The following is a 13,710-nucleotide window of genomic DNA, read 5'->3' as shown; positions in this document are numbered from 1 at the left end:
GCCTCACGTACAGCTTATTTTCAGGAGCTCTCTGATGTTTCATTTCAAGTTGCCTTTCAGTGACAAGGCAGAACCAGAGATCTGCTTGCCAGCATCTCATGGTCAAATGGTACAGCAGATTCCTTTAGAGTGACTTAGGAAGTATATTGAAAAATATGTTTGTATATGATTCTTAAAAAAAAAAAAAGTGACCTTTAGAATTTGCTGACTAGTATATACAGCCAGCACTTTGCTTTTCTCCTATCAGTAATCAGAACAACATTTACTTGTATGAAGAATTCCAGAAAACGCTGCAGAAATATTTCATCTCCCAAAAAACATGTAATCAATATTTAAAAAAACAAAACAAGAAACACTCTAACCATAGTGTTTTCAAGGGCCACAAATGTGACAATAATTGGTCTTCAGATCAAAGGCAGCTCAAGATAGATACAGTCATTCATCTCTTCAGAATAAACCTAAATGTTCAAATTTTCTAAATCATTTATAATGGCTGTAATGGGCATAAAAGCTTCTGTCTAACTAAGTCTATTTAGCAAGAATCAGTAAGACTTTTAATTATACGATGAAAAACGTTACTTGCAGAGTAGATTGAAACAAAACAGAAACACACACAATTTGTATTATATTCAGGGAGAAGATTCCTTCTTAGCTGATTCAACACCTAGAAATCATCTGATGTGTTCCTAGCTACAAAATCCAGCGACACAGGGTTCGCAGTCAGATTCCAGGAAGCCTTCTCAGATTTAATATTTAAGTTCAGGAAGAGAGAAAGACAAGCAGAGAAAATGGACAGTTGTAGGTTGGGTTGTTTTTTGGTTTTGATAATGTTTTTTTTTTTTTCATGCAAGTAAGTTTCATGCAGAGGAAAGAACAGGAAAAAAATAACTGCATTCCTAACTTTTTTTTTTCCTTTTATCCAAAAGTCCTGGCAGAGAAATGAGTCACTTCACAAAGACAGGGCATGCACACCTACATAATATCACGTTGGAACAATGAAAGAAGTCTAAATTTGCATGGTTAGTACCAGATTTTGAGAGATGTGAACTTCATTCAAAGCTTCATCAAAAGGTGGGACTCATACTGGATTTGGACTATCAGTATTTCTTTCCATACGACGCATCACAACTGAAAAAAGATAAGTCAGTTCCAAAAGGAGAAGTAACAAAACAGAGTCTCTCTCCATTAGAGAATCAAGGTACATTTCTTCTCTTTAACATCTTCATCATTCTCTGAATACAGCTCTGATGTTGTGTTTGGCCCATGGCAATGTACAAAAGGAAAGTTAATGAATTCCATCTTAACTATTTATGGATATTTATTTGCATAATCAATGTACGGTTATTTATTTGCATGTTCCTAAGCTTGTTCAACTGACATTAAAGGAGCTATTTCATAGCATACATACAAGTTGAACCAACATGAAGCCTTTCAGGTTACACACAGAAAAAAACAACAGGGTTGATACAAAGCCTTTTTTCACAGGTGACAGGTAGAAAATAACGTTCTGCACTCTTGAGCAAAAGCATGAAAATCTTCAAACAAATAAGCATTTCTGCAAGAAGGCTTCATGTTGGAAGTTGATTCCAACTAATATCATTAAAGCAAAATACATCTCTTGAATGTAATGCACGTGTCACAGCATCTGAGATGTATCATAACATAGTAACATATAGATTTGATGGATTGCATCAGGCTTGTTACTGCCGCTTAAAACTCACACCACGCACTTGGATATAAAAGGATTACAATACTGGTATATTACCAGTCCTGAATATTTAGTTCAATGGCATAATGCAGAGTTTTGCTGGAGACACCTGTAGTTGCTTTAGAGGTGCAGTACCACGCAGAGAGAAAAGATCAGGTCCTGATAGCTCTGCAGTTGTATTATGGCAGCACAATAACCAACCTAGTTAGCCCTAGCCTCTCAGCCACCACCTTCCTGTTCTGAAGATGGCTGGTTTGCTTCTCTTCACACTTCTGTATTCTGTGGTATATATGTCTCTTCTGAGATTTAAAGTAAATACATTCCCAGCCTTAGAGCCAGTTGCAGGGAAAAAGAAAGGAAAGAAAAAAATTTAAGTATTCCTCGGAAAACCAGCAAACCCTGCCTGCTGAGGTAAGCATCAGAGAGCTAAACCTTAACCCCTTCCCCACTGTTCACTGTCACACCCAGGGGCAAAGACGAATTGCGGCAGGAAGGTTTGTCAAAGTTTATTCAAGAGGTTATTTCCCTCAGCTGTCATTCTTGCCCTCCTGTCAGATTACAATCCCTGCAGCAGAGTCAGCAAGACAAACATGTGCCTCCAGCTCAGCGACACTAGTTACCATGCTGTATGTTAGCTTAAACTAGTACCGTACCCTGACACACTAACCTTTGGGCTGAAGAGGGTGAAGCGCCCCTGCCAACTCTGAAGCAGAGACAGGAGCCTTCAGAGGGCTTCAGGGCAGGCAGCTGGGTACAGGCAGCAATGATTCCTTCAGCGGCTGCCAGAGCCTGAAAATTAAGATCCAGAACATACCTTTCCTCCTTCCCCTTTCACGATGTAACTGACATGAAAAAAAGTTTCAGTGACAAGAAATTAGGGTTATGTTAAGAGTCGTTCAACTATGGCACAGAAGTAAGGAGGACCCATGTTTCAGTCTCTGTCTGGGCCCCCTCCCAAGTCTAACATTGGCTCTGAGTGAAGACGAGGCTGCAGAGACAGATACCAGACAAAGCCTTTGGGGGCTGCCTTATCATGCAGGATGTTCATACTTCATAGCAAACCAACAGAAATAGACTTCAAAATATTACACTATACTCACAAATGATCTGACATAGTTTCCTGGATTGTCAGAGGAATACTCGTTTGTCTCAGGCAAGCTTTTAGCTTTATTCTTTACTACTCCAGTCTCTCTCTAGCTTGTCTTCCTTTCAAGTTGACTTTCATCCTGCTGACTTCAGTGATCACAGTTATCTCTAAATGCTGTGGTCAAATGGTGAAAGAAATATTCCAAGCCTCAAAACAGATTGCTGTACATCCCTCAAGAGGCAAAAGGATGATCAGCTACAGAAACAGGAGTTCACAGAACCAAAATGAGAACATCCAAAACTCATGCAACTGTAAAGGCCAATCTTTCACTTAATGCTGTAGCCAAATACTGTGGCATTTCAGCAATAAGCCTTGATAAAGTAAAGTGTAGACAAGTAAAAGCCACATCTCTTTCTATCTAGCATCACCCTTCCATAGGTACAGGTCAGGCATTTAACTTTGACACCATGTTTGCTTTCTTAGTACATCCAGAACAAAAAAGATCCTTTGCAGTTATGGTTAGAGCACAAAGAGGCTGAATCACCTATAACATCACTAGCCAACTCACGCTCACCTTTTCACTGTCTCTAAAGCTGTTTATGAATGGATTACAGTGCCTGTAGTTTGATTTTCTGCATAGAATTATTCTGAAGAACTTTAAAAACCCCCAGTTAGCTCCTAGGCTCACTGTTCATATGTAAAATTGCTTTTATTTTGTGCAAAAAAAGCTTCATACTAATACGCAGTATTTGTGGCTTTCAGTCTAAAAATACTGCCTCTGTTTCTTCCCAGAGATACAGTCTCTGTAGGCAAGCATCCGTGTTGCTTCTCTATTGGGCAGGTACAATCACCCACTTAAATTACTTTGTTGACAGCTTGTTTCTAGCATAGACTAAGCAAAGAGACCTCGTCTTTCTGTTATCAAGTCCTTATTTCACAATTTATCATAAGTTTGCTCTATCAAGTGCTGTCTTTCCCCTTTAGCAAAGCATCTTAGAAAGTTTGGTGATTTCTTAAGATTAGGGTCATTCTGCATTACCTGCTGGTCTGCAATAACTAACCAAAGGCATAAGTCACACTTCCATTCACGATAAGATTTCAAATGATGGGAAGTCAGTAATGAGTACACTCAAGGAGAAAAAAGAGGCATCATATTCTGAGTATGGAATATAGGTGTTTTTACAGCACTCTTCTTAGTGGTTTACTGAAAAATCATCTACTAGAAAATCTGCCTGCAGAGGTTCCTGTTGATCTTTTTCTTTGACCTGCCCTTAAAGTTTGCTGGTTTTGTCATCAAAGGTACCAATTTCAAGAATCATTCTGTTATAAATTCATACTAAATATGACAGATAAGCTTGCTCACAGGGTTGGGGGGGGGGGGGGGGGGGGGGCGCGTTTTACGACTTTAAGTAAAAGGCTACAATTTCAGGCACTTTTAACAAAGACTCTGTCACTGCTGTTCACAAGCAGATGGACCTCATGCTCAGTTCTTAAGCATTAGAGATACCTAGTGGTTAAGGTTCCGACTAGTAAACCAAGAGGTGGCTACAGACAAGCATCTTTTAGAGAATTCCCATTCTCATAACAGAGCAAGAAGAACTGCTTCTCAAGGTTCTGCTCATGGTGTACAGGAAGAAAATACACATTATAATAGATATCTTCAGTATGGGAAACACCTGCTCAATATGTTACACAGGCAGTAATAAAACTTCTTTAGATTTTTTTCTTTTAAGAATAAACACACTGTAATTTCCTAACACAGAAAGCTCATCATGAGCCATAGGATTGCTCACTTTAAAACTCGTTCTTAATGTTGTTCTTCATTAAGAATTGAACAGATGCCAATAGACCCAATCCAACACACATTCTGGAAAAAGAATATGGCAACAATTAATTGTATCTATAAAATACAGAAATTAAAATGGATTGATTTTTCAAAGATTAAACAAATTGCAGGGGAGCAGATTAAGCATGTTGCATGTAAATTAACAATTATCAGATTCAGCATTTTTGGATAATAGCTTGATACATATTCAAATACTTGAGGCAGGGAGAACCTACCAATAAACAACCCAGAGCAGGAAAACAAGAAGGGCATAACAAAAGTTCTCAGGAAACAACGACAGATCATTGCATATAAAATGATAACTAGAAAAAAAAAAAAAAGAGGCAGCACTGTAAAGTCCATGGTAATGAAAATCCAACATGAAATTTAGGTCCACTGTTAGCTGATACCAGAAAGATAAAAGGAAAAAAAAAAAAAAAAAGAAAGAAAAACAATAAAGTGAGAAGCATAATCGATAATTTTCGTCAATTTGCAGAACGAAGCAAGAAGACACAATTACTCCATATGACATTGTTAATCAAAAATTTTCCCCACCTCTATCATGTAGTAGGAGGAAATGAAGCAACAACTACCAAGATAAAGACACTTCACCTCAATGTGCCAGCATAATTTTATAAGTTTAAATTTCAGAAACGTAAAGGTTCTGACTGAGGATTTCTCTGAACATCAATTTTAGACACATGATAGGAATTGGGAAAACTCCAAAGGATGGGGCAAATGTCAGTACAGCCTGACTACAGAGTCAGGGGAAAAAGGGAAACTTTTGAGATGTTCAGTTTAAAAAAAGACAGTAACTGCAGTAACGCAAGAACAAAAAAGCTATTAAAAATGTTGATGCTAGAAGAGCTACTTATTAAAATTAAAACATCAGAAGAGTGAAATAAATACTCTATTAAAATGATTGTTTACACTTAACAATTTTTTTTAATTAAGGATGCTTACATTTTCAGGGTAACATTGCAGTTAATTTGGGACTCATGACAATGAATTAACGCTAAAATACTACTAACACATTCAGCACAGTTTTCAAATAAATCTCTTTGCTTTTTTGACAGCTTGCACGTCTGGTTGATAAAGGTGACTCATGCTAATATACTTGAGTTTGGTAACATCATTAAAGGATGCTTTGACCAAGAAGTTTGACGAATAGAGGCATACATTACACAGATTAAAAAGTTGCCCCCCTGGCTCGTCTCAAAATGTTGGTACTACTGGAAAGAAATCCACACAAAGACTATTTTGAACAGTCTCCTTTGGAACAGTTACTGGTTCAGGACTACTCAGTTTTTAATGGACACTAAAAATGATACAAAGTATTTGCTGATTAAACCTGGACATAAAAGCATTGCAGGAGTATCCAGTAACAAGGCACTTTACTATTACAAAGTGGTCTTAATCACTGATAAAATGATCTTGGTCTTATGAGATGACTTGAATGCAAAAGTCAGCGAAGGCAGGCCACACCCCCAGACAAGAGACACCCACTTCAGAATGCAGGAACTTAAAACATTTTAAATAACTGTCTCAAGCTCTCAGTACAATGCAGAGCAAGTGAGTGCATAATACATTGATAGAACTATCAGAAGAAACAGAAATAATTTTGCATTGATGAGACCATCAGTATGCTTACCCTCAGAAGGGCTACAAAAACACTGGAGATGCAGAAAGAAATTACTAGTTCATGGTTGTGTACTAAGACACACAAAGAAAATATTTATTATACAGTTTTCAACCTTGCTAGCAGAGATATAACGAAATCCTCTCAATGGGAAGTTAAAACCCAACAACAACACAGGGTGTGAGGTTCCTCAATATTTGACTTATCGGGGGATGAAATGGACACATCATCATATGAGAATTTAAAACAAGACTGAAGTTTTAAGAAGTATTCTGTAACACACCTCATGGACAAAACAAAGTTTATCTTGCGAAAGACAAATATCAACTTAGACTTTACAGCACTTCCCCTCTTCAGAGTCTGTCAATCCCCCAGTTTCCCATCGCCTACTCATACAGATATAAGAAAAAGTATGTCTGCAACATGTCTACATACTTACCTCGATTAGTTTTACCAGTACCTATTGACTCAGGGGCTTCCTCTGCTTGCCCACAAAGCTCACAATTCTCTCCCACAGCACCCAGCTGGCCAGGTGTTGAGTGGAGAAGGGACAGCAGCTTACTTTTGAACCATCAGAGACGAGACGCCAGCTGGAGCCGGGACAAGGTAGGCAATACACACAAGTCTCGTTCCTTAGGGTACGTTTCTACACTTTCCTGTTCAGAGCAGTCCTAGATGACTCTGTGCCTGGCTACGTGCAAGCCAATTTCACTGCCCAGGGCTGGAGTCAGAGAACATGGAACATTTGGTCAAGCCAGCTCAGAGGCTTCTGGCTGACCTGCCTTCATACTATGTCTCGCTCTAAGCTCCCAACCAGGCTGGAGGTTGGAAGAGGGTTCCTAGTGAATCACACTAGCAAGAATTTTGCTACTCCTTAAAGCTTGGTTGGTACCGTAGGATTCACAGTCCTGCTGAGGCAATACACTGTGGTGACCGAAAGAGCTGGTGAATTTTTTTGGGCCTGAATTTTTTCTCACACCTCCTCCTCCTCCACGTGCAGGATGCTCCTGAAGACCAGGCTCTTGCTCCCATTACATGAGGTTCCCCTCGCTGCCGTTTTCCTGTCCTCACACCCCTTCTCAAGACTCCCCTTCACAGCCTCACATTTGCCCTGCTCCCCCTCTTCTCTGGCCTCGCCGGCACCTCCTCTACCGAGCCTCCCCCAGCGCGGCCGGCCGTGACCCCGCACAAGCCGGGAGGGAGGCACCGGGCAGGGACGAGCCTGAGCCCCCGCCCCGCAGCCCCGCCTCAGCTCAGCCCGCTCACCCGCGTCGTAGAAGGCGTCCAGCACCGCCGTCTCGCCGAAGTCCAGCTCCCCGAAGTTGACCGTGCCCAGCTGGGCCCCCTCGGCCTCGCAGGCCCGCAGCAGGCACTGCCGCGCCCCGGCCTCGGGGCTGCGCGCCCCGGCGGCCCCCTTGAGCGAGTCGTTCAGCACGTACACGGCCCGCAGGCAGCGCGGCCGCGGGGCTGCCGCGGCCACCTCCGACACCTCCCCGCCGCCCGCTGCCGCCTCGGCCGGGCCGGCGGCGGGCACGTCTGGCTCCGCGGAGGGGTGCGCCGGCTCCGCTGCCGCGCTGCCGCCCGCGGGGCTCTCCATGACGGCGTCGAGCGCTGAGGGGAGCCGCTGGCTGCCGGCAGGTGCTCAGGCGGGGCCGCGGCTCATGGCGAACAGCCCTCCTTCCGCCCGCGCTTCTCCCCTCGCCCCCGCGGCCGCGAGCTGCGGCCGGGCAGCACCGCGCCCCGGCGGGCGGACACGGACGAGGATGAGGTGAGGCGAGGTGAAGGCGGCTGGCGCGGAGCGGAGCGGAGCTCGGCGCCGCCCTCCCCGGACGGGACAGCCCCGGGGAGCTGCGCGGCGCGGAGCCGAGCCCGGCTCCCCTCCGGCGGCAGAGCCGGACAGCGCCTTCCCGGCACAAACGCCCCGTTTCCCTCCGCGACCAAAGCGGTACTGAGGGGGGAGTAGCACCGTCGGGGCGGCCGCGCCTCGTTTATTACTTCTCCTCCCCGCCCCTCGCCGTGCGGGCAGTACCTCCGCGCACCGCCCTGTTGTTGCTGTGGCTGTTGTTATTTTCCACGGTGGCACCGTGCGCCTCGCTCGGGTTCCACGGGCTTACGGGAAGGGCGAGAGCGCTGCAAGGAGGAACCCGCGCCTCGGGCTCTTACCGGCCCCCTTCCCCCGGGCTGCCGTCAGGGGCCCTTCCCGCTCCTCGTCTGCCGTGAGGAGCCGGCTCAGCCCCGGCTGGGCTTCCCGCCGCCCCCGAAGGGGCTGCCTCCTCCCGAGCCTCATAACCCGGGGCTCTGTGCGCTGTTGACATCTCTGAGCCGCCCCGTTTCCTAAGAAGCAAAGGCAACTGCTCCTGCTTTTTCTTCCCTCGGCTTACAGTACCACAGCCTTTTCCCCACTGATTCGTCTTTGCTTTCAAATGACTTTGACCACCAGACAAACTGTATCAGAAGTTTGGATAACAGTTCATCCTTCAATTCCCTCTCTTCTCTTTAAAAAATCTCCCATTATCAAGGTAAAATCAGCTCCTAGAAACTCTGTGGCAACTCCTGGCTTCTTTACAAGAATAAAATTAATTTTGAGCATCGCATTTCCTAACACATTTTTCTTATTAGCTAAGCTGACAACGGCAGCCTCAGCTTTGGCACAGCTTTGGGGTCAGTTGCTGACTTAGGGAGCAAGAGAAACTGAAAGGCAGGCTGCGTGTGGGTGACTTTGTACCTCAGCCTTGAACCCAGCTGTCAGGAGGACACCCATACACCCTACGGAGACCGCAGCCTACCAGCATCAAAGGAAGAGTGGAAAATTGGTTGTGTTTGAAGAAGTAAACATGGCTGGAATGCTTTTTCATCTCATTTCTCACTCACTGTGACAGAAGAGGTTTTAAACAAACGGCATCCTCACTTTCTGCTGCAGCATGGCTCCTTACGACTATTTGAGGTTAATGTATTTACCATATGCTGTAATAGAACAGAAGCAACAACCAAAGACTTACAGCACAGCATTTTCCCCTTTAGGTGTCTGGCACCACGGTTTGGTGACCATAACAAGAATTGGAGTAGCCCGTCTTTTTGAGAAACGCTCCAGCGTGAGGACAGCATAGTGCTGTGCAGTGTTCATGTTTGCTTAATGCCTCGTAAGGATTTTAGAGAGAATGCAGAGAAATAATTTGAGGCAAACCTGTTTCTCATTTTGGAGAGTTTGGGGTAAATAAACTGTTGGATTTGATCCACAGGTTGAGGGGGTGTGGGCTTTTTTGACAAAAGCATGAGTACCTCAGACTTTAGAGGAATGATATACCATGGCCACCAGAGATCCCACCAGGAATCATTCCTGGCAGCTTTCCTCTTTAGGCAAAAGCAAGCATGCTCCGTTAGCCTTGATCCAGTAATGCATCAATCAGCTGATGTAACAGAAGAAAAGTCTAAATCTGCATTTAGAAGATACTCAGTGCGCACGCCGAAGCCTTTGACCAACAAAAAGCACTAGCACGTACGGTTATGAACCTCCCCAATACGAATCCTACTTTATATTTTTCGCATTATACAAAAGTTTGGTAGAATGGCTTGTATTAAAATGCTACCTGAAAAACACAATACTGACAAAGATAAGGGATTATTTGCATAGGAAAGTGTTTATCTTACTCAAGAACATTTTTGGGCTTTCAGCAACTAACATGCAAAAACAAGCTTCAGTTTTATGGGTTCAGAACAACAGATGCATGATGTGGTGTGTTCTGTAATCATGAAAATTGTTGAAGTGTCAATTTAGAACAAATCTGTAGGCTGGAATTGCTTAGTGGGATGCCGCTGAGACATAATAAAGAAGCCTTTTCTGCCTTCTAGAGATTATCAAAATCTAGTTTGTTGTGTCCTCGGTGTTTCATTTTGCAGTTTTTAACACTTGGTACCATTTTAAATGGCTTGCTGAGAGGTCTGTTGCTTGGTCTTGAAACACAGTGACAGCCTCTCTTAGCAGATACTTTGTGTGACTATAATTAAGAAAAGAGTATTTTTCCCTTTTCTTAATTATAGTCACTTGTCTTCCAAACAGTATCCTTGCAATTCCTTGGGCATTTTTCCTAACAAGCTGTCACGTTCTGAATATCCGTTTTCAATAGTTTAACCTAGTGCAATTTGTTCAGAGTTCGTACACATTTTTAAAAGCTAGAAGCAAGGAGTATTTTTAAAGGAAGAAGCTTCATTTTACGTGCTGCAACTGAGTCTTCAGAAACTGTGGTTCAGTGCTGGCATGCCTGACATTTCCACCGAGCAACAGTATCTTCAGGTTTTGCAAGTCACCTGAGTGAGAATAAATGGGAGATTCAGGTTTTGGGATATTTGAACTGTTTCTGGCCAAACCAAAAAATGTTACACCTAGAAGAAAAAAAGGTAATTCATGCAACGTGGTTCAGCAACGAGGTTATAAAAAGAGCTACTCTGCCCCCAGATTTGCCTATTCAAAGGTCCAGACCAGAAGTGAGCATTCAGCTTTCACACACTTTCCCAAGACCTTTTGCCTTTGCACAGAACCCAGCCTAACAAAACTGAGCATAAACCTGAGAAATCAACGTTTGCTCTTACAAAGTAATGTAAAGATGACACCACAATTTTCTCAGGCAGCACTTTGCACCTATCAAATCTACTCAGTGCAAAATATCAATTACCATTTAGACACTGGGAGCAATATGTTTGGTGCAATTCACAAAGACAGCAAGTGCTCCAAAGAAAATAGATGTTCTCGATACCACCTTTTTTTTTTTTTCTCCCCTCATTTTGCAAATCCCTGAGCAGCAGTTCTTTCTCTAGACATAACTGGGCTAATGGGAAGCTAGTCCTTCCTTTTTTCCCAGGGCTACAAACTTACAGTTAAAACTGTAAGTCTGAGCCGAAAATTTATATAAAGTATGACTCCACAGGCAGACGTGTCACCTTTTCCCCTGATGCATATATCGCTACAGAATGCCTTAGCTTCCATTTTTTGAAGAAAACACACATCAGAACTCTGGTGGCATAAATGTCAGGCAGCAATTTCATTGCACTGTAGCATTTTCAGCTATAAAGAGGGCTCCTCCCATTTCACCCAGGGTCAGGGAAAGTCAAGACCTCTTGGTTCAGGTCAGTACCAAGTAAATCAGAAGACACCCACATCCGGGGGGAACCTGTAGATCTGAGCTGTTCTTCCGAAGTACAAATCCACCTGCCCGTGCCCTGGCAGCATTTCCTGCAGACTGCCCACCAGCGCAGTACCCCGGGCATCCGTCGCACCTGGTGCAGAGGTGCCCAGGAGACCATCCACGGGCACTTGGCACTGACCAGCCTCACACACAGACACATCCTTACTTAGCCATGACCACGTCTCCCTCCTGCCCTTGCATCCCAGGTAGAGGGCCCGCAGCTGGGGCCAGCTGGCAGAGTCCTGTACAGGTTCCCCCAAGAAGCACTGTCAGGGCAACAGCCACCTCACACGGACATTCATCCAGAAAGCCTGAACTCTGCATGCTAGATGTGAGAATGTTGTCTGTGTTGTGAAGATCAGGCATTAGGGAAAATATTCTGAAGTCCGAATTCTTTCCTGGCAAGCCACTGTACCACAAGATAGTGCAATTTGTGGTGTTTGAACTGTTCCAAGCAAACACTTTGTTAATGGGCTTTTTGGTGTTACGGTTGCTAGTGTGCTACCCTGCTTGTTGTCATTCACAGCGAGCAGGTCCCCAGGTAACCACACAGATCGTGCTGTCATTTGGATGAGGAGGAAAATAATTTCTTTCCTGAGCAGGAAAATAAGGTTATATTTTTTTAAAGTATAGATTCAGACAAAAGATGTTTGCTTTTTCAAAGTCGTTGTGTGGAAGCTTTACTAGAGTTCAGATAAAGTGCTGTGAATTCTCTCTAAGAATTCTAATAAACTACTCGCGTTCAAAAGTCAGACTCAAAATATTAAGTCTGTACGATGGAAGCTAAACAACACAGATGAATCTTGAAGAAAAGCTGCATGAAAAGGAGGCCTCAAAATGCTGCAAATTGACTTGCAGCAAAGCATGCCTGCTTCGCCAGGGAAAACGTGGGTGCCTCAGGGCGATGTGAAGCCAAAACGTCTTTGGCCACCAAATCAGCACTGGAACTGGGTCCAAAGATCTTGAGGATTCCTTTTGCTTTTCTTTCACTGGAGAGCATGAGGCCTCAACAAGCTCATCTGACCTACTGACAAAGAGTGAAGGCAAAGAAAACGACTGCTGGGTCAAAGAATGTAAGCCCTAGCACAGCTTTCTATTCCAATCCACTGTTTTGCACAGGAAAGTGTGTTCCGCGCAGCATCTGCTCGTCACCACCCCTTGCAAATGAAGGACAGTGACATCTAGTATGAAACCCAAGGTTAGTCAAAGGGTGACCTTTCTGTTTCTTTCCACTCTGCCTGTCTTGGAGAACGATAATTTTATACATACGCTCTGTGTGCTCACAAGTACGCAGCACAAAACGTAATCAATTTCAAAATTGGCTTTGGTTCCAAATTCCTCATCTCCTTTAGTTCTCAGCACATCCAGCACTCTAATCAGAAGTTCTTGCCTTTGGACTTTGAGTAGTTATAGGGCAAGTCTTTCGGAGCGTGAATGATTAAAGAGTGCAGGCCAGCAGTGAAGAAATTATGCAGGTCTTCTCAATAGCTTCCACAAAGCCAGAATTTCACTTAGAGATGACTGTGTGCATTTGAAATAAAAAAAAAACCAAACCAGCAACCAAACAACAACCCACCAGTAAATACAGCAGCAAAGAGAAGGATAAAAAAAAATCCCAACCCAGCCTTTCCTGAATCTCTATTGATGTAGAGAGCTCACACTTTCTATATGGCTGATAGTTGGCATTATTTACATTATTTCTCTCTACCGGACAGCTAGATCAGATCAATTGTGCAAGACTCGAGCACGTGCGTTTATAAAGTCTGGTTAAAAACTTTGTTCTGATTTATGTACCTGTGGCTCTCCAGCCTTCCTCACTTATTTCAGGAACTGAGGAGCAAACAGCCACCTTAGAGCCAGAAGTTAACTCAAGATCTCCAAAATACAATCTTTGATCAATTAGTCAAACAGAAAACCACTTATCTCCAGTTTTCAACACATTTCAAATAACTTCTAGTTTAGACTTCAGATGGGATAAAACCAAACCAGGGCCCCATCCAGCAAGACCTCCCTTAGACCCTGAAATTTCTGAACCCTCACTGAGACAACTAATGCTAGAGAAAACCTTCAAGAAAACCTGGGGAAAGAAAACACTTTCAACTGAGGAGGATGAAGTCCTCAACCGTCTGTATCCTTCGGGTATTCAAGTACTAGATATTACTACTTTAACAATATCAGCCCTAGGTTTCTTCACTCGTACACCGTCTTGACATGATGAATATTTTCTCTTTTGCAGTGCTAAACCTAATGGATTGCTCCTTGTGCTAGGTG

At 43.6% G+C, this 13,710-nt stretch overlaps 1 protein-coding gene across 2 annotated transcripts in view; it reads right to left on the bottom strand.

Annotated features, from left to right (window-relative positions):
• The window catches only part of MAP3K15 (mitogen-activated protein kinase kinase kinase 15), a 93,705-nt gene extending 85,849 nt beyond the window's left edge, over window positions 1–7,856 (bottom strand). For both annotated transcript variants that reach the window (XM_086608999.1, XM_086609006.1), the window contains exon 1: window positions 7,526–7,856. In XM_086608999.1, the coding sequence (XP_086465125.1) occupies window positions 7,526–7,856 (331 nt within the window). The remainder of the gene's footprint in view (window positions 1–7,525) is intronic.
• Between the last annotated feature and the right edge of the window lie 5,854 nt (window positions 7,857–13,710).

The sequence above is a fragment of the Tauraco erythrolophus genome, chromosome 1 (genome assembly GCF_009769465.1).
Source record: "Tauraco erythrolophus isolate bTauEry1 chromosome 1, bTauEry1.pri, whole genome shotgun sequence".
In the NCBI taxonomy this organism is placed as follows: Eukaryota; Metazoa; Chordata; class Aves; order Musophagiformes; family Musophagidae; genus Tauraco; species Tauraco erythrolophus.
The sequence above is the reverse complement of the archived record's forward strand: the minus strand, read 5'-3'. Positions and strand labels throughout refer to the sequence as shown.